The sequence below is a fragment of the Polyodon spathula genome, chromosome 7 (assembly GCF_017654505.1).
Source record: "Polyodon spathula isolate WHYD16114869_AA chromosome 7, ASM1765450v1, whole genome shotgun sequence".
In the NCBI taxonomy this organism is placed as follows: Eukaryota; Metazoa; Chordata; class Actinopteri; order Acipenseriformes; family Polyodontidae; genus Polyodon; species Polyodon spathula.
In genome coordinates, this window is record NC_054540.1 from 35,685,772 (window position 1) to 35,713,214 (window position 27,443).

A 27,443-nucleotide genomic window follows, 5' to 3' on the forward strand; every position below is an offset into this window, starting at 1 on the left:
CGTACAAACAATAAACTCTTTTCTACTCACAGAGAGCTTTGCGTGGAGTAGTGTCTCTTTCACTGATGGTAAAGCTTTTGAAATATATTTTCTTTTATTTAGTTGTCGTATGCTACAACTACAGACATATTCACACATCATCTGTGAAGTCACCTACCTCTGTTCAAATTATTCATTTCTTAAAGGCTCAGTGCTCCATAGTATTGAACTTTAATCAAACTCAAGGCTAACAAATGTAAACAAACCAGAATACTAATAAAGAACGTATGAATGTTTTAACCACTTTAAAGATATTAACTTTTAGTTTTAAACATTTGGTTACTCTCGTGAAGTACTTCAGTGTGTTGGCGTACACACAAACATTATGAAGCCCAAATTCTCGGCATGTAAGAACCAGCCCGCTGTTCCAGTACAAGGGAGCATGTTTTGACTATACCGTGTCAGCATGCCAATCGCTCCCCTGGAAACATATAAATCCATGTAGATAACAAAATTACGTAATACCTATAAAGGTCATCTCAGAAACATCAAGATTAAGTTTTTAAATATGCTTTGGGTTTTTCACAGAAGAAATAATAAGAAGAAGAAGAAGAAGAAGAAATAAAATTATGATTTTCAGGCCTGGTTGGTACTTGGATGGGAGACTGCCTGGCAATACCAGGTCCTTTAAATTTTTCTTTGGAGTTTAACTGAGTGGTGTAGTCAAGGGTATACACAGGTAAACAACGTTTACCCACTTTGAATTTGGGCAATATATTGTTTACCCACTTCTCATATAAGGGATAAGGACCCAAAGCATACTACCAGAACTACACTGGAGTGGCTAAGGAACAAAAAGGTAAATGTCCTTGAGTGGCCCAGTCAGAGCCCAGACCTAAATCCAATTGAAAATGTGTGGCATGACTTGAAGATTACTGTCCATCAATGCTCCCCAAGGAACTTGACAAAGCTTGAACAGTTTTGTAAAGAAGAATGGTCAAATATTGTCAAATCTAGGTGTGCGAAGTTGGTAGACACCTATCCCAACAGACTCACAGCTGTAATTGCTATCAAAGGTGCTTCCACCAAGTATTAACTCTTTTTTTGTTTTAATATATAATTTTTTCCCCTTAACAGTGTGGAGTATGGTGTGAGGATAAGTGGAAAAAAATCCTTCTTTAAATACATGAAACGCTGAGGCACTGACACAACAAAATGTGAAAGAAGTTCAAGGGGGTGTAGACTTTCTATAGGTACTGTATGTGTGTGTGTATGTGTGTGTATATATATATATCTATATATATATATATATATATATATATATATATATATATATATAGTTTAGATGCAAAAAAATGATATACGCCAAACGCAGGATCATTCATCTCACAGTGATTACTTTCTGATGGTCAGTGTCCTAATAAACACTATATACACCACATTAAATACAACTGAAATGATCGTTTCTTTCCATAACACACTATACGCCATGCTTTTACTTTAGCAAAATCGACATATCCACTGAGCCAATCGGCGTACAGTATCACAGTCGTTTGACCCTATTATGGCAGCGCCCAGGAAGAGTATCTTAGCGTATTTAATCTTGTAAATTGTAATTTTATAATTAAATGATGAATAATTTTTAAAAAATGCAGGGAAGTCAATTTTCTAACAGGGTGTGAATAAGGGTGAATAAGCATTCACAAATAATGCTTAGAAAACTGTCACTCGATCGGTACTGTGAAACAGTTTAATTGACTGAAAGCTGAAATTACTTTAAAAACACACTTTTCTTATACCAATACAGTATTGGTAAGCGATAATCACTTTGTTTGAAAACCAGGTTTTAATCAGTGATAATAGGTGCACAGGCAATGATTCCATGAGTGCTTCGGGGCTCAAGCACCAATGCGGGAAAATAAAGATCCTGCACACTGCAAATAAATCACCTGTTCTGTCAAATTAGTGTGGATGCTTCACAAGCAAAAATGTTATTGCAGCATTTAAAAATATAAAATTCATTTATACAAAGTCCCCCAGTTTTCTTGAAAAGATCTGCGTTTCCCTCGTTTTTCTTTTGTATTTGTTTTGCTCTCATTAGTATCTATAGTAGATACAGCATCCGTCAGTTCTGGCAGATTCTACCGTACTTGCTGAAATGGTTTTCTCCTACTGCTAATTTAAAAAACTTGCCCCCTAGCTAACAATTTCATCCTGAGGGCTGCAATGAAACTTTGTCTTTAAATTGGGACTTTACTAAAGACTACATGTGTATGTGAGTACATTAACTTTTGTAGATAGCAATTCATAGCCCCAGCCAGACATCATTTTTGTAAACAGCAACACATGTAAAGCACAATAAAATAAACATTTTATTTGTGTCATCAGTGTCAATTTCAGGCGGAGCTTCATGGTCGGCAAGGTGACACAGCTGAGAGAATTTTTTCCTCTGGTCATCCCGCCTGGTGCTGTCAGTGTCACTTTCTCACACACAGTACAGTAGTTGCTCAGTAACGAGGTACAAACAAGTGATTGATCGATCCGTATGAGCGTTTACGAAGGTGCTTTGTTTAAAAACAAAAAAACAAATAAAAATCTAACTTTTTTATTTATTTATTTTTTTTAGCAAAATAAAATCTAAGCTCATTTTAAGGGACCAAGCTTGCTCTACTTCTTTCCACTTAGGTGTGCAGTCCTCCATGTGGTATTCTGGTGGATTGATAGGTGGGATATCTGAAGGAATCGATATAGGCCTTTTTTTAATGTGTGTGTGTGTTTCCTCCAGGTCTCTCCAGCTCAGACTTAGTTGTTTAGTGTGCCAGTTTTTCCCTTGGTGAATAACGTCTTTATAAAAGTTAGTTCTCGCACTCTTCTTGTTTTTTGCAGCATCTCCATATGCGCTCAGCTCAACGTTGCAAGCTTATCTTTTATGACCCTTTGTAATCAATTGAGTGCTTCCTTCTGACTTTTTTGTGCACTGCTCCATTGCTTCCTCATCTGCCTCCTTTCTCTAAGTAAGCGCTCAATCTCCTGCTGCCATCTAGACTTTACAGGAATAGTTTGGACTTTCTCCTTTATTTGTTCAAATCCAAACCTCTCGCTTCCATGTGCGTAGTTGGATTCCCCAATTTATCCAGCTTCTTTTTGACTGTTCCACCTAACCATTTCAATTCAAAACAGAGAACTGTGTTTACTGTGTCCCACATTGTTTTCTCAGAAGCTCTTGACCGTTTAACTCCAGGCTTGTGGCCGTTGAGTTTCTTTTCTCTCCTACGCTTTGTTCGTCTTGTAACAATCACTCTGCACAACTGAGAAGCAGAAGCACTGTCCTCCCTAAGGAGCTACTACTTCATAGACTACTTCAGATACCTAATTAAGTCAGCAAGAGTGACAGACAGCAAAAGTAGGGTTGGCAGAGGTGTCATTAGCATGAAAAATTGAGTATAGAACAGATAAAGAAAGGAGAAAAAGAAAAAGGTTGAAAGCAGTAGTAACAATACTCATAAGAAAGAAAACAAATAATTGCAGGGAACAGGTAAGTATAAAAGTATAAAAAAGCAAAAAATAACACAAAGGAGAAATGGGTGGAGTGTCCAGTGGGCCTCAAATAAACCCACACACAACACAAACAACAACGCACAGACAGACAGAGTAAGATAATGGTGAATGAAATAATTACTGATGGAAAACAATTACAAAGACAGTCTTGTGGTGGATTATGAATGAAAGTTTAGCCTAAACAAGCCCAGCAAAGCAGGATAATTGAAAACCAAACAAAGTAACAAAAGAACAAAACCCCAAAAAAAAATACAGGAAACAAAGTATCAAATTAAAGTAGAAAAATTCCAAACAAACAGAAAAGAAATGATCTCACCAAGTGATAAGGAAGTCCAGAAAAGAGTCCAGCACTGATGGTAATAGTGGAAGGTTGGTGATAAAAGAGAGAATGTTGTGAATTAGTCTGTTCAGTAGCGCAGGGTTGAATGGTGAACAGTGGTTTTGGAAAAAAATCAGTTAATCACTTAAACAAGTAACAGTGAAAACAAAAAGAAGAGTTTAGACAAAGTACAGAAGGAAAAGAAAATTAATGGATGCACTGGTATTTATTAAAACATGCTAAAGGGTTCACTGAGATTTAAGGGAAGAAAATGCTGTTGTAATCATGGATTCCTCAACAGCAAGAGAGTCACCCTGCAGGCCTAATCAGCCAGCTTCAGTACAGGTGCTGGCTTCTAAGGAGCTCTGAGATTGGAGGAGTAAATATTTAAATGAGCCAATGGGGAGAGAGGATGAACAGAGGGTGGTTGCAAGGAACTGTGGGAATTGAAGTTTTAACCTTGCCAGGCTACTGACCCTAGTTAAAGGGACAGGTGGGTGAGACTTACACCCACATTATGTAGCATGGGAATTGTTACAATCTGACCGGGTTCACAAGGATCATTAGGTTCTTCACTAGCTGTGTTTATGCAAGCTCTCCTCTCATCTATGACAGGGGTGCTGATATACTGCGAACTGTGGTTTGCTTCCTGTCACTGGATTTAATCGACTGACTTTGTAAAAAATACTGATCAATGCCAGGCCCTTGTCCCTTGTCTCTCAAGCATTTCATCCTCCCTTGATGAATCTTCAAACCCCCAACCATTGTCACTTTGCTCCAGCCACCTATACAAACCTGGAGCTCCGTGTCTTTGCTAACTGCAGAACTTGATTGTTGAAAGTACTCTCCGTTCTCATGTCTGTTTCCTTTCCTAAGTCATTAACCATGTTGTCAAACCTTGAGTCATCTTCATGATCCATATGATGCATTTAAATGTCATGTTCATGTATTAAGAAAGCAGTGTCACTTATTTGCTGATTTACAAAAACAGAAATAATACTTTAAGTTTAAAAGATTAGTCTGTGTGTTGCCAGAGGCTCTCTTGGCAGCCATTTCTGGGTTTCTTTGTAACCAATGCAAGACCAGCTTCTTCCATAGCTACCCAATCAGAAGTGATAGGAGTGGGACGTAAACACTTTTTATAATGTTTGTGCTTCGGTACAAGGCTTCCACAATTCAGTTTTTAGAAACCTGTGCGGCTGTCTACAAATATACCAGGAGTGTCTTTCTAGCAACAAAACAAACATAGGAACAATAAATAAAATCTATTTGTCCAACAGGACCTACTGATGTCAGGCTAGTTATGTGTAGTGCTAATTATCCGAATGTCCCTTGAAGAAGAGAATAAAACAAAAAGATCTTTGCTCTGCATTGAAAAGGTTTTCCACAACAAAGTAGGTACTCTAGGAAACTTGGCCTACAGTACTGTTGATCACCATGGTTGCCTAGCAACATAGGACAGAGGTAAATAGAGAGCAAGAATCTCAAGAGCTGGCAGTCTGTTGATCTGGAATCACCTTTGATTTGTACTAAAAGACCACAGAAAAGGTATTAAAGCTGCCCTCAGCTGCTATCGAACCCAGGTCACAGAGGAGTCAGTGCTCTGATCTACTGGTCCCTTCAGTGATCCAGCTCTCCTCCTGTGCTCTGTAGGAACCATGGAGAGGAGATTTGTGTTGGTGACATGACTCGCAGGGTGCCGAAAATAATTGCTCTGGTGGAGTAGCAGCAGCAGCAATAGCATCAGGACTTGGGATTAAGAGCATCCCTAATCCATAAAACCCTATTTAATAGCTATAGTTATCAACAAATCCTGCACATGCTGAGAGCTGCAAACCAGGCCTGGCAAGGGCAGCACAGGTAAACATTCATGCTTGAAATTCTGAGAAGCTCAACATTGACTCACTTTGACTGCCATATGACTCACTTGACTGGCAGTCAAAGTGAGTAAAAAAAAATGACTGCCATATGACTCCTGCTGAGTTGGACATCAAATGCTAAAGTATGTATACTGATTTTCAATATGAACAAGACACATGAATTGAAGTCATGCTGAGAACATAAGGTAGAAAAAGAGTCAAGCTCTTAGGCAGACTCCACATGGGCCATTCCTGCTCAAGTGGACCGAGTACTTGGGAGGTGTTTCCTTCATTTGTGGTTGATGATGTGGAAATGTTGCAAGGGCAGCTGTCTTGTGCATGCAAAATAAGAAATGTACAGTAAGAGATGTATAAGCATGGTGAGAATGAGTCTGACAGTGGTAAACATTTTCAGTTGACCATATTTTTTCATGTTGGGGGATAACTTTAGTATAATTTTAAAGCTTGTTTAATAATCATTTGATTGAACCACCGATGGTCCGTTTGAGTTAGAATGAGCCATGCACAATACGTATTGCACGCTCCATAAACACATACGCTGTAAACGTGGCAATGTGGGCCTTTCAACAAAGCATTTCCTTTATATCAGATGCTGTTATTGAATTTCCGCAGGACAGTTTTATTCTGTATCATACTTGTCACAGAGTCTGGTACTGTGCTTCATTTTTTTAGCCCACTAGTTATCCTACGTTACTCTGGACACACTCAAGGCACGTTGACACAGCTGTCCTCACAACCGAGAGATATTCCAAATGAACCAATTAGTAAAGGACTATTACAATACAAAGAACTCAGGAGCAGGAAACATGAAGGATTGGTTAGTGTTTTGACTTACAAGCGCTCCTCTTCACACCCACAGAAATACAAGGACGTCGAGTCGATAATAAAGATTGAGGAGGTGGATGGTTTGGAACTGGTGAGGAAATTTGCTGAGGAAATGGAGGAGATGTTGGGCAGAAAAATGAAAGCCGTAAAGGTAAGAAATTATTTTGAATGTACATGACTACAACATTGAGAACACATGTATACAACATGTACGTGTCCCGCGCTGTCATTATCTGATAGATATTGGACTGTGAGGACAGTCTGGTGTCCAGAGATGAAGCAGGGGCCATTAACAATAGACAAAGTCAGATATGTACAGGTGATGACTGCTGCAGAGAATATTAATGGTGATATAAACCATTATTTAATGTGTGTTTGTATATGAGGCCTTTTTAAAATTTGTTTAAAGTTATCATTTTGGACTGGATCGCTAAGGCGTCTTGACATCGATGTCCCAAATTTGTAATTTTAGATTTTCTAAAATCACGCTAGCTTTTAGAGGGTGTCTACTGTGTATACAGTACGCTAGATGCCACTTGGCTATTCCTTCCTTAGTTAGTGATTTGGCTGAACATCTAAACAATTTTGGTAAATTTGGAAAGACCACTCCTAGTAGGTATGTGAAATGGTTCTGAGAATTCCCTTTTTGTATGTCTTTTTTTTTAAATTAATATTAGCTCTTTCATGCATGAAATATTGAAAATAGCTGGAAAAAAGTAGTTTTGTACACATAATAAATATATTTTCCACTGTAGAAATGGCATCTTCATGAGGCTATCATGCATTTGGGTCTTCCATATGTCCCCATATAAAGTGCTATTATTATATTTGTACAGTTTCTTGTACAGTGTACAGTTTCAAACAATTGAAGCAATTTGATACCGTCTGCTTTCCATACTGTACATACCGATTCCCACCTGAAAAATGTAGGTTCTGTAGGCTTTGTGCACCTCATGTACAGAGCTTGTCAAGTTATTTGGGTCAGATGCCTGTAGATCTTGACTAGAAGAATTACTTTTGTTTAAAGTGCATGTCTTCCTGTGTCACATCTTTCTGAGCATCAAAAATAATAGAGGTTGGAAAAATGACATTTTCAGATGAGTGGAAAACAAACATGAGAATCTTTCCCTGAAATGTTGTGATCTTGTCATTGTCCTGTGGGTGGGCCAGAGTGAAGACATTCAATAACCACAAACTATTATTATTATTAGTATTATTATTACTAATACACTAAGAGCATGGTCTGTATTTTCATTGATTTATAATCCCAGTAATCCCCTTGTACAGAGACCATTACCAGAGAGTACAGACCTTCATCTTGGGCTCATTACTGACAAAAACTGGCCCCTAATCAACATTGCTATTGCAGGACGTCTTGGTTTCAAACCAGTGGGGCAGGAAATGCAATTCAGGCACAGTGTTATTGACAGCACAGGTTGACATGCTTCCCAGATTGAAAAGCACTCAATTCATCCCAATATGTAAAGCGCACACTGTACAGAGTCTCGTTACAATGCTAGCATTGCCAGAGCCTGTATTACAGCACCATAAGCTCCAGTGATTGGCAGTCTGCCCAGAGCCACATTAGTTCCTTAATGTCTGCTTTACTTGTGTACCGGCGCAGCTTATGTAGTTGTCAAACATTAGGTCTCTCCTGTGGTGTTAAACCTGTATTATTACTCATTATCTGGCTTTCACCTTGCTTAATCGTAATAACTTGTATCTTTCTTTTCATTTCCACGCAGAGGCTGGTAAATGCCGCAGAGGATGCTGACTTGTACCATGAGTATAATGCGTCGTTAGAGGTGAGTTCACTGTTTAATTTCTCTAATTATTTGATCCTTGTTTTTCTCCCGAATTTAGATTGTGCAAGTGGTCCCTCACCACAGCAACTCCCCACAACAGCTCAGGAGAACCAAAGGTTCACTAAGTTGATGCCTGGCCTTCTCTGACTATTTCTCATCCTGCATACAGCACCACAAGGTCATGCCTTTACCAGCCCCACAGGGACCCCTTTAAATGTAATCGGTGCAGCTGAAATAGGGTTATTCCATTTGGAGAATCTGCTGCATCACTCTTATGTGTCAGGAAGACATGCCTCTTGAATCATTAACCTATCAGGTGTGGTTTCAGTGTTATAGGGGTTGGAATAAGTGACGTGTCACTGCCTTGCTGCTCTGCCTCTGCAGCAGGTGTATCAGAAGCAGCTGAGAGCTGGGGCTCAACACACCAAGCAATTCTGAAAGTCCTGCAGTGGTTCCATTTTTTAAATGTTGTGAGCATAATTAGTGATAAACAGTCATACATTAATTTGACTTGTTTTTATAAAAAAAAAAATATATATTAACTAGCTTTAATCAATGACAAATATTTAACGGCTTCAGTTAAATATGCATAACATATTTTGTTATGTCTATCTTAGTAGACGTATTACCAGGGGGTACACATAATCTATAACAGTAGTTTCTCACGTGCGTACCAGCAGAAATGGTTTGGTACACACCAAAATTAGGGGTCATTATCCAAGTCGTTGTCAAGCTCCAACTCCTTCTCCGACAATTTAAAGAATTGAGATGGCAGTGTCAGAGACCACAACAATAGTTTCTAAATGTAGGAGTCTGGATTGCTGGTTATTACAATATTATGCATTTTCGGTGCTACACTTAGCAAAATAAATATTTATTCGTATGTATTAATGAAGAAAACCGCAATATACTAATTTAATAAGTGTCTTTTTAGCGAGATCTCTATTGCAGAGGTCATGCAAAATTGTTCAGATAAATAGTGGGAGTTGAGTTGTGGTTTGCTGCAGCAGAGGGTGCCTGAATGTCTATACATGCAAGGGTGCAAGAATTAAAATAACATTGTTTTTGTTAAATGTAAATGTCATCTGTACAATGCATTCTGTTCCGTCTTCATTTTGCCTATTTTAATACTGTTACATATATAAGAAATAAAATGCAGTTTAATCCCATCAGATTCTATAGTGGGGCCTCCACCTTCACCCTCAAAAAGCAATACAATCCGGTATAATAAAATCGCACACACATACATTTATAGTCCTCAATGCATTTTAAATGTAAATCATTGCCCTGAAATAACACTAATGTGTTTTGGGTAGGCTATATATTACATTATCTGTAGAGCTGTACAGTATAAATATAAATCTGTACAGTACGCCTATAGAGTTTACAGTACAGTAGTAAAATCAAATGAATACCTAGCGCACTTTTTTGTACTTTACCCTACTGGTAACACAAAATAAATTATGCTGCTGCATCGTACACATTGGTGTACAATACAAATTAAAGATTATTTTAAATTGAAACTAAAGTATTTCAGTGTTTTATTATTATTATTATTATTATTATTATTATTATTATTGTATTTGTATGTGGGCGGACAAACTCGTCCGTCATTGTTGCATGTGTACCAGTAAAGCCTGTGGGAATGTGGCTGGATCCTTAATAAAGTAATTGTTTATGTGTAATTAAGGCTCCATCCACAGTATAAAAGGCCCACTCTGGGCTCAGACCTGGGGGAGAGCTAAGGGAGAGCTAAGTTATGAACAAGAGCGAATGCTGCCAGTAAGAAAAGGAAGCAAGATGTACTCGTTCATTCACGTCACCACCCCCACGCAACACTCAAGCCATCCTTTCACAATTACTTAATAATGGTGTCCCAGATTCCACTGCATAAAAAAGGTTAATTGATCCAAAGAAATCTATTTGGCTGATCACCTAGGAAACGGGATAATCTGTTTGTAAACATCAGCAATGGGCTCAGTGGTATGTTTAGATTCAGTATTTGTTTTTCTAGAAATGGTCAGTATGATTCACTACTAAATACTTATTTACTGTGGCATTGCAAAAGTCTTCAAATCTACAAATCTTAGATCATTTTGTTACATAATGCATTTTATTTATAGTTAATCTATTTTAGTTGATGCATTTAAATTCAGCATATCTTAGTAAACCATATTTTTTCTAGTGTTACTGCTGTGATGAACAGGACATCAATTGTAATATGGTGCTATTAGCAAAAGTAAAACAGCACACTAAATCACGTGTTTATTGTATGTCATTGGTTGCAGAAGTTCTTTGCTGTCTCATTGATTAAATTCTGTGTTCCACTATAAACAGCTCTCACACGCACAGGAAGCCTGTGTATTTCAGCATTATGGTGTCTCCTCCTGCTTTCATCTCAGCTGTGCCCTGGCAACATATATGTGGGCACAAACTGTACAGACGACATGCTCCTGCGCGCCCGTGTTTCCTGTGCGTTCACCGAGAAACGCAGCAGTTTTGAAAAACAAATCATAGATCACATTCTTCGATGCATTCCGTACACCGCTCTTCATCATCCTCAGTAATATGTAAATGGCTTGTGATGCTATACAACACTATATTTTAACATCAAGTTTGCTTGTGTGTATCCAATATAATAAACAAAGCAGTTACCACCATTGCACAAAACTTCACATGTCACAGTCCATTATTTCTGTCAGTTCACAATCAATAATGGAAGTGTGACAGGCTGACGAGTGGATAGAGGCCCAGAGACAGACTGCAGTTCAAAAAAATACTTTTATTACAAAGACACAAAATAAAAGGGCACAAGGGCCAAAATAAAGATATTTAAACACAAATAATAAAACAAAAATCAAAACTTACAAAAATAAAGGTTTCCAGGCTGGGCAATGCCTTCACTGGATGAGAATTCACAAAAACAAGAAACACAAACACAAACACAAACTTGCTTCCTCAGCTCCCTCCTCCCTAATGGGAAGCTGAGGTCAGGATTGGAATTTAACCCACATAAACCCAGGCTGCCAATTTCTAAAGGGCAGAGCTCTGCTCTGCCACAGGAAGGTTATGGAGTTTGATGGTACAGACTCCATCCTCTCCCCCTGTGAGAATGCAAAGAACAATGCACAACTCCCTGTAGGTCCCCAGCCAATATGGTAACTTGGCTTGAGCAGGTTTTGAACCACGATTGCATGACTCCCACTGCTCCAAACTGCAGTTAGTTTCACCTTGTGAGCCACTGAGGACCTCATTCATGTCCTTCAGGTTTATGAACCATTCTGAGATCTGCTGCTCTGTCACACTGTGCCACTGGGATGCTTTGTTTTTGTTCACTAACTCCTTGTCGTTTTCCTCCATAGATATATTTCAATGTTCATGTGTTTTCTGTGGAGTACATCTCAAGATTTGTGGTTTTTCTCCCTTCTGGCAGTATGATTACTTCAACTCTGTGAAAGTCAATGAGAGGGATGACGATGGTAACTATGTGGAGCTTGGCGGTGAATTCATCTTGGAGTCCAACGAGCACTTCAATGACCTGCCTGTCAACACCTCACTCAGCAACATCCAGGTCCCCACCAACGTCTACAACAAAGGTACCGCTGCCCGCCAGGAGGGGGGCACTGTCTGTGTGCACAAGGGCTCTGAATGTAGAACCCTCATTAGAGGTCAGTATCATTTGCAGTGTTAGAAAGTAGCACTAGCCCTATGCCCAGTCCTGGGTTTCAGAACTCTCCTTATTTGGGTTCATGAAATGACTAATTTGTAGGAATTGGAGTAATCTGGCCCCTGCTACTATAATTCCCTATCCACATTACTTATACAATGCACAATCAGTGAAAGGCAATCACGTGGTTTCAACTGCTACAGAACACCCTGCAAAGTTTACAAGAAATGCATTATTTTACCTTTGTTGTGTCCCATGTTGTCCATGTTGCAGTGTTATATCTTTGAACATATTGCCGACTCTTTAAAAAATGTTATCACACAAAAGATATCATTAAGAAATTTGGAGATCAATTCAGTGGGACAAGAAAGGTTGATACAATGGGACAGCCTGGATTGTTTTCGATTTTAGGAAGTAAATATGAACAACTGCAATGAGAGTTTTCTACAGTTAGGTTACATGAAGATGCTGGTAACAGATTGTTTCAGGTGCATCATCGACAGTGGAAATGAGGTTTGTGGCCCTTTAGCTAAACCTCCCTTGATAGTACTGTTCCTTCACACAGGGATGCAGCAGAATGCCCCTCATGTGTTCTTGTGCTGTTCCCTGCAGACCCAGGCATTCTGAATGGGGTGTACATGTCAGAGGCTCTGAACCCCCTGTTTGTGGATAACTTTGAGAAGGACCCCACCCTTACCTGGCAGTACTTTGGCAGCTTTACAGGATTCTTCAGGCTCTACCCAGGTATGGATACATGCCACTTCGGCCCCACAGCACCAATACATTATACAAACAGCGACTGATTCTCAAAGCGCTTTGCTCTGGGTTATTGCATGGCATAAAACCGGCAAGCTGCAAGTCAGTCCATCGCTGTACAATCGATCATCCACCTCGTGAAAAGCGAGGTGGAACAGGGGGAATTTAAATTGAATCACTGTGCAATCGATCAGCCACCTCGTGAAAAGTGAGGTGGAACATGGGGAATTTAAAAAGACAGGGATTTGGAGTCAATTAAGTGAGAAGTCAATTATTGTCAAGGAGTTTTGTCCCACTGATTTCTGCTTCATCAAAGACTTCTAGCCGAGCTTGCTAGCCTGTCCCCGAAACTGTTTTTAAGAAGGTGAGAGGATTTGAATCTGAGAAAACCAGCATTAATCCTTCCAAAAATCCAAATACTCATATATTCTGAGGGGAAATGTTTCTGGCTAGTGTTTATAAACATTCTCTTAACTGAAATGATGCTTTGAAAACAGAATACATTCATAACACTGTTGAAAAGGGTTTTTATGAACTGAAAGCTTGAATTAATTAATCAAACTGGGATGTAAAAAACAGTAACAAAACATTCCTAAAACAGTCCTTATGTTTTGTAAATTGACCCTTGGGCTAACATGGAGTAATTTAATCCAGGCTGTCTTTAGAAATCTCAAGCTGGTTGCTTCTCATTTAGTAACATACAGCTTTGGCCCAAAGTTTTGCATCACTTAATAGAATTAATTAATTTTGCCTCATAAAGTCAAATGAAACCTGCAAAATAGTCTTATATTAACATATTTAATTATATACCGCTTTGTAGTTTTCCATATGCTGAATAAAAAACTGGCAAAAATAGAAAAATAAATTTCAAAATCTAACATGAAATACTATACTACTATTATTGCTTCCGGTAGACAATTAGCAATATCATTTTGTAGTTTATTTGATTACATGATACTAAATAAAGAATCTAAATTATTCAGCAGGTTGCATTTTACTTTATAAAGCAACATTTGTTAATTCTATATGCAAAACTTTTGGCCATAGCTATACTGCACTATACTGTCCAAATTAAATAAAGTGTTACCATTACAGAATGTGAACTGAACTGTCAGCCTGCATGCAGTAAAGTGAATATGACACTTTAGTACACAATCAGGGGATCTATTAGGAACTGGAACTGTTCCAGACTCTAGGACTGCTTTTAGCACGGTGACTCTGTTTTATTGAAATGTGATGCTTGTTAAATAATCTCAGTTTGGTTTGCATGTTCAATCTTGGAATTTTTCTTTTCTTCAGGTATTAAGTGGCAGCCAGATGAGAACGGCGTTATTGCTTTCGACTGCAGGAACCGGAATTGGTGAGAATGGGCGCTATTTTATCCACAACAAATAAATCTGTTATATTCAGCAGTTTTTCTGTAAAGCTGTACGATTGCCCTGTAGTATTTGCAATAGATATTTTCAATTCAGTTCCATTCAAATGGTTTTCTGCAGGGAATGTAAGGATATAGTGGAGGTGTACAAACCTTATTCCTGCCCAGAAAATCCATAGCTTTTCAGACCTCTCTCTAGTAGATAGCGCCAATTCTGCCAAACTATGTGCAGGTCAAGTGAATTTGCGTGCTGCACCACCCAGCCTCTCACTCCGGCGTATTGTAACATAAAGTAAATGAACTCACTGGCTACTTACATTCTTGAATAAGATGTTTCTTTAGGGTGTTCTTTGGCATGTTTTTAAAAAAGAATGTCCATTTGAGGCATGTGTCTGTACGTAAAAGACCAGGCTAACTGATTTAAACGGGGCCGGCTCTAACCTTTATAAAAGTTTATCACAGAAAAAGTATAGTAAAGTGCGATAAAACACATTGCAAGCATGGTAAAGCATAGCTAAGCATTGTAAAGCCCAGATAAGTACATTAAGAAACATGGCGAACCACGGTTAACTATAGCAAACGTAATGCATGAAGTACCACTGTTGTTTAAATCGATTAAAAACTTTTACAAAACCAATATCTCCAACACTGTATGTGAGTTTATTTAATATTTAAAGCACAGAGATTAGACCCAAGTCCAGTAATGACTTAAGGCTAGTAAGAATATAATGCAGCAGGTTCAATAATTTGCCACTTTAAGAACTTCACTTTGGAAATATAAACAACCAAGTGGAAACATGAAATGCAGCACAAACAGTACAGGAATCCAATAAAAATAATGGCATAGAAAACTTTACTTTAACTTTACTGATCACATACATGAAGCTGTTCAACATTTCTCCAGGCTCAAACATGTCATGGTTGCTAATTTCAGGTTTTACCAAAATTGTTTTTATTAAGGCTAAGCACAACAGGAGCTGCTACAGGGGTAAATTACAGCCCATGCATGTGTTGGTTATTTGTGTTTACTGTCATTTTGTTTGGTTGTCGTGGGGCTGATTCATTTTTTCATTTAAAGATGCACTGTTGAAAAGATGTGTATTTGTTGTCATAGTCATAATGAAACAATCTATATATATATTTTTTATTGGTCAAATTATTGATGTGACATGTTTAAATTTTAATACAGATTCACTGAAATTCCTCCTTGAATTACTGCACAGTTTTTGCCCAAAAATTGTTTTCACTTTCACATTTAGCTTATATTCGCAAATTGTCCTAATTTAATTATTAACACAGGGTGATTTTTTATACTTACGTTACACCCCTAAGGGTTGAATCTCTCTCTCTCTCTCTCTCTCTCTCTCTCTCTCTCTCTCTCTCTCTCTCTCTCTCTCTCTCTCTCTCTCTCTGCAAAAGCTTACTTCCAGACTGCATACAGTCATTCAACAGGGTGGAGCTCTAACACATAGACACACTTAACTCCAAGTCATTACAAACTACAGTGGTTTGGGGCTGTGATATTGTGTGCAGAGATTTCACTGCAGGATTGCAGGAATGGAATTACGTGCCTACAGGCTGGTGCTTTGTGTGTTTGAACAGAAGCATTGAGAGTGATGGCAGTCCCTGTGTCCCCTGCAGGTATATCCAGGCTGCCACGTCTCCGAAGGACATTGTGATTGTTGTCGATATCAGCGGCAGTATGAAGGGTCTAAGGCTGAGCATCGCCAAGCACACCATTACCACCATCCTGGACACGCTGGGAGAGAACGACTTCGTCAACATCATTGCTGTGAGTGGCTTGTTTCAGGGAGAAACCATTTCCGTTACATACGAGTCAGCAAACTTCACTGCCACACCTACATTGGTGCCGTTACATTTACATAAAATAGGAACACTCCTTTAAACAGCATTTCTGTCCTCTGCCCCACTAGGTCAAAACACAGGATCATAAATGCAAAGAACAAGAAATCCTTGTAATCCTTCTGACTGATTAGACCTACATAATTAACAAAGCCACACTTCCCTTTTCCATCTCTGTCTTTTATTAACTGTGTATCTAAAGTTACTGTTGTAAAACCATTTCCATCCATTCCCATATTCCACACCTAATCACCCCTCTAACCCCCTCCTCTTAACAGACTAATCTAAATGATGGTTACTGTGCACATGTCGTGCTTACAGGGTGGGTATATCCATCCGTGACTGGTATAAAATACCCACATATTGTAGTGAATTGGCATCTCAGCCCATTGAGTTGAATGGAAAGGCAAGGGCTGGACATGAACTGCAAACCATACAGTTCAAACATGAACCCCTTACCACTCAAGTACCAGTAGTCGAGAGGCAAGTACAGGTATTATGCTGATGTTAGTATTATTAACTGATTAGCTTCTAGGAGGATACAGTTCTTAATTATTACACTGAAAAAGGCACGAGCTGAATTATTTTTGTACTTGACTTGGTTTCTTAATCTCTAACACCTGGTGTCACAGACCTTGCTTAGCACTAATATTAGACAATACAAGATGATTAGGTATTCCAAGATAGTCGTGGCTTGTGAAACCAGCCATAAACCAAAGACCCTGTTACATCACTGTAACCTGATGTGCAGTGGAGGCGGGGGAGTTGCTTGCAGCAGTTGCGGGTTATGCAACCAGTATATATATTGTGGCCTGTGGCACCAATATGATTGGCTGTAGGTGGACGCAAGTTTTTTTTTGCTGTCTACTGTGTACAGCTTGAAAAATATTGTAATCTGTTCGCCACTAAGCTGTACAAACACTCAAGGCGTACTGATGGAAATGAACCACTGGCGACTTTGTGCAGTGCACCTGGTGCTGTGCTCACACTGATATTAAACTGTTTGCTGGTTGTAAAAAGAATGGGCTTGTTATTTAAGAAGGAATTCAGAAGCACTGTTTGCCTGCTGTTGTGTTTTCTATGTAATCTCTTTCTAAAGTAGATGTTTTAGCACCAAGTAGGAACATTCACCTTCTATGTTAATATTGAATATTAAATGCATCTCAGTACTTTTTTGCAGTTGATGTACTTACCAATGGCTGGCTGATATGTATATCAGCTTTGTGTTTCTCAAACTAGAAGGGATCACCACCCCTCTGTATGGGACAGTCTTGGCTGGAAAACCTTTTTCATTTTCATTTCAGTACAACGATTATGTCCATTACGTTGAGCCTTGCTTCAAAGGGACGCTGGTACAGGCAGATCTCGACAATCGAGAGGTTAGTATAATGACTATATGTCACCCAGTTGTACCAGTACTTGCATCCTCTTGTACTTGCACAGAACTGCTCCATATTTTCCCGTATTCTACAAATGCTCTTAACTGTTTTCTGTATCTTGTACTTGCTTTTACTCATATAAGCAAATATCTTTACTGTAGGTTTAACTGCTCTTAGTTGAATTTGCTCTTACTGATGTTACCGTACTTTATAACTGCTTTTATCTGTAATGTGATTTTTCGTAATGCAATATATTATGTTATGTGATATTTTTGCAACAACTGTAAGTCGCCTGGATAAGGGCAGTTGCTAATAAATAAATAAATACATAAATAAATACATAAATAAAATAATAATAATAATAATAATAATAATAATAATAATAATAATAATAATAATAATAATAATAATAACAGCTTGTGCTGCTGAACTATGCAGCTTCACCAACATGTCAGGGCTAGTCACTGTATTGGGAAATACCCTAACACTAACTAGATTACTCACATAACAAATTGTTTGAAAGAGTTCTGTATTTTACTATTTTAATATGAGCAGTCTCCCATGGTGAACATTCTTCTAGTTACACACATTCTTCAATTCTGAAACTATAGGATTTCAGATCCACCACTCCCCTGCAGTGACAAATTGGGTCCACTATGAAAACCTGTCCTTAGGTGCTACAGTATATTGACATGGATATGGTCCATCATGAAGAAAAAGAAAATTGCTTTACTGGGAGCATGTGCCGGTTACTGTCTAATGCTTGAAAAAATGGGAATGCATTCTGATTGGTCACCACTCTGCTGTGTAAATATTTTATTGGCTGAAGAGATGATTGGGATTCTATATTACAATAGTCGGGCAATGCAATGTGTATAGACCTGGCAGGTTGGTTGTTGAGTTTTGACACCAACAGTGACTGCAATGAGATCTTTGTTATTGTTGGCAGGTATGGGTTACAATAGCTGATGGTTGTGGACATGGTCAGCTGATGTATTGATGGCTGAATGGCTGAGGCTGCTGGAAGAACTCTGCTCAGTGGATTAGTGAGCCTGTTAATAGCTTTGTGCTGCCCTGCTGGTATCTGCACCTTTGGTGTCAGTTTTTTTTTTTTTCTGGAGTGCTGATCTGCTAACTGCTGTGCTTATTTTTGCTGTCTGTTGACTTTTTTCCAGAGTGTTCTTGCACCCGTATGCCCGCTCTGTCCAATTACTGCTCAGAGATGGGGTGGTGATTTATATACTGTGATATATATATATATATATATATATATATATATATATATATATATATCTCGGTTAAGACAGGCAGCGCGTTACACAGTCCATACACAGGACCTCTCACACTAAAGCATAGCGCTGATATCACTGTACAAAAGAGCTCCTTTATAAGGAGCATATGTTGGGCTCAGGTCTTCTTGTGTGATTACGTCACATACCAGCCCTGCTGCTGTCTTCCCCCGTGCACGCTACGGTATGTTTGTGCAAATGAGTTACATCCTGTTGCGTACAAGCTTTCAGAATGTTTTAAAAATGTGGTAGTTGGATAGCCTTAAGCAAGGTCTTTTCATTGAAAGATTGACAGTGAAATTGAGCATTTGATGAATATGGACAGTACACAGTATACAGTACACCACGATGTGTCTGCCAACGCATCAATAGTTTTTTTTATGAAATACAACACTAAATAATAGGAAAATAGTAAAATGCAACTCAGAGGGTTAAATTAGTGAACCAAAAGTTGTTACATATTTAAGATGACCAGATTTCCCTTTAACCAAAAATGGTGGGAAAAAAATGATGCCCAGTGTTACCAGCCATCTATTTCAACAGTCTGTGTAGTGACTAGTAAAACAACCGTAGTGCTCCATGAACATGCATGATCTTCCCTCTCCATTTGTGTCCTCACTATTTTTGTCTTGTCAGCATTTCAAGCTGCTGGTGGAAGAACTGCATGCCAAGGGAATGGGAACAGTGAAGAAGGCTCTGAAAGAGGCCTTTGGCATCCTCAATCAGGTGAGTAGCCCCTGCACTACGCAGCTCCTGTTAATAAGAGTCCTTTGGCATCCTCAGTCAGGTGAGTAGCCCCTGCACTACGCAGCTCCTGTTAATAAGAGTCCTTTGGCATCCTCAATCAGGTGAGTAGCCCCTGCACTACGCAGCTCCTATTAATAAGAGTCCTTTGGCATCCTCAATCAGGTGAGTAGCCCCTGCACTACGCAGCTCCTATTAATAAGAGTCCTTTGGCATCCTCAGTCAGGTGAGTAGCCCCTGCACTCTGAAGCTGCTGTTAATAACAGGCCTTTGGCATCCTCAGTCAGGTGAGTAGCCCCTGCACTACGCAGCTCATGTTAATCTAGTCTGAGGATCCCAAGTAGCTCACCTGGTAAAACCACAGTTCTATGTGATGCCATAATTTTACATTGTAATTTGGGGAGAAAAAACTTTTTATTTTGCTCTTCTACCCGGTTTTGTCTGTTTTCAACAAATTTCTTGTGTTAATTAATACATTATTGTTTTTTTTTAGTGTTTCCATTTATATATATATATATATATATATATATATATATATATATATATAATATATATATATATTATATCTATATATATATTAATATATATATAATATTATTAAAATGTTAGACCTTTTAACTCTTATTTCAGATCTCTCTAGCCATTTACTGCACAGAGCACATGGTAGGAAGTGTGGAAGGCTAACTTTGTGTGTGTGTGTTTGTTTCTAGTTTAACGTGACTGGCCAGGGAAGCCTGTGTAACCAGGCTATCATGCTTATCACAGACGGGGCGGTAGAGGATTACAAGCAGGTGTTTGAAGACTACAATTGGCCCGACCGCAAGGTGTGCTAGGAAATATATTCACTGATTACATCATCATCTTCATTCTCATCCTTGCACCCAGCGCTGTAGCCAGAGCTGACACTCTGCAGAGCTAACTGCTTGGTATTTCCTTTTCAACCTCCACATCCATGTTACACAGTAAATCAACAGAGAAAATGAAGGAGCTTTTTGTAACTAGAATTTTTACATAACCATCAGCACTGATGATGCAAAAAAAACACCTGAGGACATGACCTTGGTGTCCTCACAACGAGCTACACCCGTGCTTTGGGGGGGGATTTTGCAGATGGGCGATAATTTATAAAAATGTTTCTGTAAGTAACAATTAACTACACTCCAAACTTACAATGAACTCGAAATGACCCTATTAAGAACCATGATGTTTCACCTCACAATCACATTCAGAACCGTTACTATTCACTTATCAAACATGCAAATTAAATACCAGAAGCAATAACCTACCTTACCTGATGTTTAGATCCCCAAGTTCATCCTCCTGTTTTTCTTTGCAAACTTATCAAGAACTTATAGGTCTCGGTTTTACAACAGCTGTTTAAAACATGATTCGCGCAGGTCTAAAATACGGTGTCCTCAGAGTTTCATTGTACCTTCTTTTCCAAAGCAAGGCAACAATAATCATTTTATCCTTTTGAGTGATGTATATTTCCATACATGTCTTCAAACGCACCATTAAAAGCATCGATTTTTTAAAGTGGAACTGTACTCAAAATAACAAGGCTCTCTAAATGCTCTGTGTACATAACAAATGCATCTCGCTGCACCAATTTTGTTAAAAAGTCAAGAATTTGGCCAGTATTTCAGTTTTTTGTCAGCTTTTTGTGTCAGCTGGAAATGCAGGCCGCTGCCATATTGGAACTTTTCTGGTGCCACAGTTACGTAATATCGTTGACGGCCACCCACACCAGTGAAGGCAGGCAGGGTAAATTACATCGGAATGCAAAACATTCTGGTGCAAAAGTAACAAAAGGAAAAACTGTAACAAAAAGTATGTTTGTGTGCCTAAACCTTTAAACCAACAAAGAATGGCCATAACAAAACAATGGCTACATAACATAAGAACGGGACATCCGCTCAACAGAATACTGTGTGTGAGTATAGAGCGAGTCAACGACAGGACGTCACACAAAGCGCGATGGAAGAGAGCTCCAATACGTTCAATTTTAACTTGTTTTTAATGGTTTTTATATGATATACTGCTCAAGGAGAGGCTGAAAATGTGTTAAAAGCTTTAGTTAACATGTTTTCTATTGAAGTGGTTATATATTCATTTGTATTATAGCTCCCCTTTAAGTCACCAATTATGTTTTGTATTTTCACCTGTCTCCAATCATAGGACAGATCATACCAATGTTAATATTATATTATGATTTATTGTAAAGTCTGGTGTTGCTCTGAGGCGAATACCCCGGAAGATCTTTTCTAACATAACACTGACATGGTTGATTCGCATGGGAGTAACAGGACGCCTGAGTTTGAAATCTTACAGGTGGTCCTGATGTCCTGTCAAATAATCAGAAAATTATCTGGAATAAAAAGTAATGGAAATTTTTTTCTCTCCCACATCGTTGAATAATGAATTTTGGGGGGGGGGGGGGGGGGGGGGTCAGACTCCCAAAACCACCCCCTAGCTATGCCTCTGCCGTTTAGTGTTGTGTGTCTCTTTCAGCGTCTGAAGATGTCTGTGCATAGAATCTGTATATAACAATTATTGTAAGAATTGTAATCAATCTATCACTGTTAAGGGTTTGTCAAAGTTCATCTTATGTTATGTCCAGATGTCATGCTGTGCATAAGAACGTAAAGGTTTGGGAATGAGAATAGGCCATTGGGCCCATCAGGGCTCATGATAATAGCTGCCTGCTAGTTTCCCTTCATCCAGGTTCAGTCGGGTGGCTGAGTGTGGCTGTGTTGTGTGGGAGACACTGTCTGTAACTCTGTCTCTTCTGTTTGCTCCAGGTCCGTGTCTTTACCTACCTGATTGGACGGGAAGTGACATTTGCTGACAATGCAAAGTGGATTGCCTGCAACAATAAAGGTGGGTCAGCTGTAAGACACGATTCGAAAAGCTAGTACAAAATTAGGGTTACTCAGGTTGATAAACCTATCAGCACACTGTTTTTAAAATAAAGTTAATAGTAGTTGTTATATTTAAAAATCAATTTGCAATTAACTGGTGTTACGTCTCCATTGATTTCACTTTACTCACCTCAGATTGGACCAGGTGAATTAGCTGTGTTTTTATTTCTTTGTATTTCATTTTTGGGTCAATGCCAACAAAGTAGGTAGTGTTCAAAAGTCATCAAGTGCCTCTCATCTTTATTATTTTCTTTTGCCCATTGCCGTTTATTAAATGAAAATACTTGGAAAATATAAATCTGATCATTTAAGAGGCAATTAAGAATGTTTTGACTACAATTTAAATTGGGCGGTGTTATAATTATACAATAATAGTGTAGATGTCTGTGTTGTTACCATTTATTTGTATTGTATGTATGAAAGTTGTAGTATGTTACTAATGAGTAATTACACATATACATGTGGATTTAAAATGTTATTACTAAGTAACCACAGTGTAACAGATTCATTTCAGTGTATTACGTGACATTTAATTTAAAGTACAAAAAAATACAAAAGATTATTTTGCTGATTTATTAACAAATCCTTTAAAATGCTGTGCATTAGTCTGAAATGAAACTGGTCGTTATAAATGTGGTTACATGTGGCTTGTCTTGTGCGTTTGAGTTGGAGGTAACATTATACAATAAGTGTCTCTAATGACTGTATATTTGCATAATAGTTACATAGTAAATACAGTACATATTTACTTACACATAATTAGTGTTATTGTGCATAACTACAAAGTACTTAACGTGTAAATCTTTTTGCACCATATATGTAAGTACACAATTGTATCAGAAAAGGGTGAGGGGGTTAGAGTTAGGGTTTGGGTTATATAATGCAAAACAAATTACACATTGAGTATATTGTAAATATACACAATCACATTGTAAGTCACCCCTTGGGTTGCAGGCTACTACACTCAGATCTCCACGCTGGCCGATGTACAGGAGAATGTGATGGAGTACCTGCATGTCCTGAGCCGGCCCATGGTCATCAACCACGACCATGACATCATCTGGACAGAGGCCTACATGGACAGTGCTGTAAGTTACCTCTGCCACCCAAAAGGGTGACCAGCAGAGAGCTGCGATCTTCAAAGTTCACACTGGGCCTGATTTTTGTTCTGTTACCACCAATACAAAGTTTACTTCCATTTTTTTTTGACAAGGAGAAAAGCAAGTGCCAGCTAGAAAGCCTTTGGGTTAGAGTAGAAGTAGTTCAATTAACCTGCTGAGTGGTTTCATACTAGTTTACCATGTTTTCTTCTCAAACACCGCACTGCTCACACGCCCTCAGAACAATTGTGCTGTGGGGACTAGCTGCGGTGAGGAGAAAAAAACATAATTAGACATTCCAAATTGGGGGAAAATAGATAAAAATAATAATTGGTCACTCTAAATGTTTTAAAAATATTAACGGATAACATATAACCAATTCACCATAAACAAAGAAGCAGAAAATACGAAAAAGCTTTACACCCTCTGCATGTATCACTCGGTCATATACTGTAACAGGCACTACTCTTAATCGCCATAGTATTCTCTGAAATCATCCCCATGCTCTCCAGACCCTGGGTATTCACCTACAACTGAACCTGGCCATGATACAATGATAGCCAGAACATTTATCCCTGTTTCTTTTTTTATTTCTTTTTTTTTACTTATTACTTATCCAACAATAATATATTCTGTGTGCTTCTCTGCTGTGTTTCTGTGTAGATGAATTACCATGATCTATTCCAGAAAATATATTTTTCAGGCAGAAACAATATAAAAGTATTTATTTATTTATTTATTTTTATAAATCCCTGGCATTGTGGTTTCTGCACAATAAACAAAGTGGCAAAAGACACATTTTCATAAAGTAATATCATTACTGTGGTTTACTTATTTTATTAGGGTGCTCCCCTAAATATTTTGTTTAGTAAGGTGCAGGGTATTAATGCTTGTGACAGAGTAGCCGTCTGCCGTGTGAGTGCGTGCATTCTCTCCTGAGTGACAGGCAGGAGATCGAAATGGAGGTTGAAGTTCATACGCCCCGCAGGCGAACAGTATTTATTTACATATCAAGTCAACACACTCAACTTGACACTGCCAGCAATGGCAGCGCATGGAGCACATACAACACAGTGCACGAAAACTTTGGTAGGATCTACTATCTGAACCAATCTTCTCTGTTCAATAAACTAACATTGCTGAAGAGACTGATCTTGGTGGATAAACGGTATATTTATAATATAGGTATATTTTCTGACTCTCCTCACATGAGATTATGTCATAAACGTGACTGAGGAGTCACTGAAATTTGACGCCCATAAAATACCAAAACACTATGAAAACACCTATACAGTATTTCCATTACACACATTCATAATATGCACCATAAAGATAGTATCAGTTGTGAGAATTATTGTAATTGTTCAACAGTATAGTGTTAATATTGATGCTAAATTTGATGAGAAAAAAAATATATATACAGAATATTAAAATGTTTGCACATCTACAGTATACTGTACTGCATCCCTTGATAAAACAAACAAACAAACAAACAAACAAAAACATCTATGTGGACTCTACTTGGAGAATTGCTGTGAACTTCGCTATGTCCGTTTGCAAGAAATAGGCTTAGGGAGTCTCCTCAACTGAATAAAAACAGCATGCCATGAATAGATAAAAGCTAATTACCATTATTTAAAATAAATAAATATTTTCAGCAGATCTTTTTGTTTTGTTTTTTCACTTGGATTTGACTTGTTTAAACAACGTTTGGTTCAATGCACTCAGCACATTGCAATAAGTAAAATAAATAAACACTACAAATAAACACCTTTGTTAATACCATCCAAGATATTTGTAAACTAGCTAACACAGTGCTGTAAGCGATCGGCAAAAAACAAACAAAAACACTGCTTAGTTATCATTCTGATCTTAGTATAGCCCCATACCTTTAAAGCCTATTGCACTTAAAATACACATCTCTTATGATAATAATTTTAAAAGTTATACGGACACCTTTTAAAATTAGATCTCCAGCGATACAAGGCTCTAATTAAGGGTACATTGATTCGGAAATGCTGTGAATGACGACTGCACAAATCACTACGAACAAACTGTAGATCACCCACAAAATGTTTACAATTTTAGAAAACCCAATTTGCTGCTCATCAGATAAAGTCACATGATATAAAAAATAACTTTAAGGACCAAACTCAGTGCACCATATCCCATTCAGATGGGTGTTTCCTTGTTTTCTGAGCTAAAATCATTTGTGCATGCCCAGGCAAGCGCAGTACAGAGTGTGCAAAGTTTTAACGGGCACCGCAAAATAACACCACACCTGTGAGTACCGACAGAATTTCACCCCTGCCTTTATAAGTAACCGTGGCAATACAGACTTCTGTATTTTGCTTTTACCAGTGTTCACTGCAGTTTTTTTTTATAGGTTTTCTGTTTTTGACAGCAATTGAAAAATAGTGACGGGAGACATAATTCCAAAATTAAATGAAACACTCCTAACACCCCTTGACATTGTTTGGCAGATTTGTAACTGCTTGTCCAATCTCTGATTCTGTTTTCATCACTGATGCATCTATTTTTGTCTTTGTCTTTGTTTTTTGCTCATCTCCACTTGCTTTCATCCCATGCTCGATCATTCATTTACACCAATGCTAGCTGCCTAAGTCCGACGAGGTAACCATTGCTGTCTGTGTTCTGTGTTTGTAACACATCTGTCTTGTGACTCGTGTTCCCTGGTCCATAGAAGGGGGTGAATCATAGTTATAGTAATAGCTTGTACATGTTGACATATTTGTTAGGTTCAGATATACTCTATGTCTTTTTCAAATGCATTCTAAGTAACAACTCAGCTTTTCTGCTGTAAGGTCTTTCCATTGAAAATTTCATGACACTGGAAACATTGGATACAAAGGCATTGGAAACAATTTAATGAGTCAATACATATATCGATTTACAGTACATGAAGTCCACAGGTTTCTATAAATCTCTCTTATTATAAAGTTCATTTGTTTGACCGACTACTGATTTCAAGAATGTTTTACAGAAATCTATCCCCATACAGTTGAGATCAGTAATGAACATCATTCTCCAGTCAGTCTAAATGGTAATACCGTACTACAGCGATGCTCAGGTGGGTTCTGGTGCTAACTCTGTCCCCTTTCTCACTCTGTACTTCAGCTCTTTGCCTCTCAAGCCCAGAGTCTGTTCCTCATGACAACAGTGGCCATGCCAGTCTTCAGTAAGAAGAACGAAACCGTGAGTAGTAGCACTCAACTCTGCTCCTAGTGGCCTTAGGGGAACTGAATCAGGAAATCACTGTGATGGGAACCGGAATCATTTGGAGGTTCTAGAACAGTGCCGTAGTGGCTGCAGAATTTCATTCCTGGTTGGGCCACAAATTTTCACAGGTGGGCCATTTATGACTTAATGATGTAAACATAATGATGTCATTACTAATATTTGTACTGAGGACACACTATACTGTCAGAAATAGCAACATATTCTCCAAGAACGCACACTCTACCAAAATATTTTGACAGTTGGAAATCCGATTTACCACCAACCGACATAGCAGAACAAATTCCGTAATGTTAGCGAACTACAAGTCACTACCACACATAAAGAAAAGCTCTCAAACATGTATTCGACTTCCCAAAGTGAGCTTAAATTTTAAAAGCTCTCATACTGTGACTAAAAGTGAATGTTAATACTTCCCTTTGAGCTTTAGAAAAGTGCCAGTTATATGGGAACAAAAACAAAACAGGAATAGTGGCATGAGTTGAGCATAACATACATCTCAGCTGCATCAGTCAACTGAATTCAAGTTGATAAAATTAAATGTAGGCACTTACATTCGTTTTACAAAATGTGTTGGGACATAGCTAATGTGTAAGACACAGATATAGTTACGGTTTACTGCAAAGTTGGCTAAACCTTCTGTATTATATTTCTTAGGAGATGCCCTTATCCAGGGCAACTTACAACTGTTATAAGATATCATATTATTTCTTACATACAATTAC

General features: G+C 38.3%; 1 protein-coding gene across 1 annotated transcript in view; it reads left to right on the top strand.

Annotated features, from left to right (window-relative positions):
* Positions 1-27,443, top strand: part of LOC121317842 (voltage-dependent calcium channel subunit alpha-2/delta-4-like) — a 183,773-nt gene that overhangs the window by 33,308 nt on the left and 123,022 nt on the right. The window contains exons 5-17 of the mRNA XM_041253943.1: positions 6,596-6,712; positions 8,307-8,366; positions 11,800-11,962; positions 12,646-12,777; positions 14,089-14,149; positions 15,806-15,956; positions 17,332-17,406; positions 19,332-19,421; positions 20,150-20,263; positions 22,241-22,319; positions 23,315-23,448; positions 26,077-26,094; positions 26,599-26,676. Of these exons, the coding sequence (XP_041109877.1) occupies positions 6,596-6,712; positions 8,307-8,366; positions 11,800-11,962; positions 12,646-12,777; positions 14,089-14,149; positions 15,806-15,956; positions 17,332-17,406; positions 19,332-19,421; positions 20,150-20,263; positions 22,241-22,319; positions 23,315-23,448; positions 26,077-26,094; positions 26,599-26,676 (1,272 nt within the window). The remainder of the gene's footprint in view (positions 1-6,595; positions 6,713-8,306; positions 8,367-11,799; positions 11,963-12,645; positions 12,778-14,088; positions 14,150-15,805; positions 15,957-17,331; positions 17,407-19,331; positions 19,422-20,149; positions 20,264-22,240; positions 22,320-23,314; positions 23,449-26,076; positions 26,095-26,598; positions 26,677-27,443) is intronic.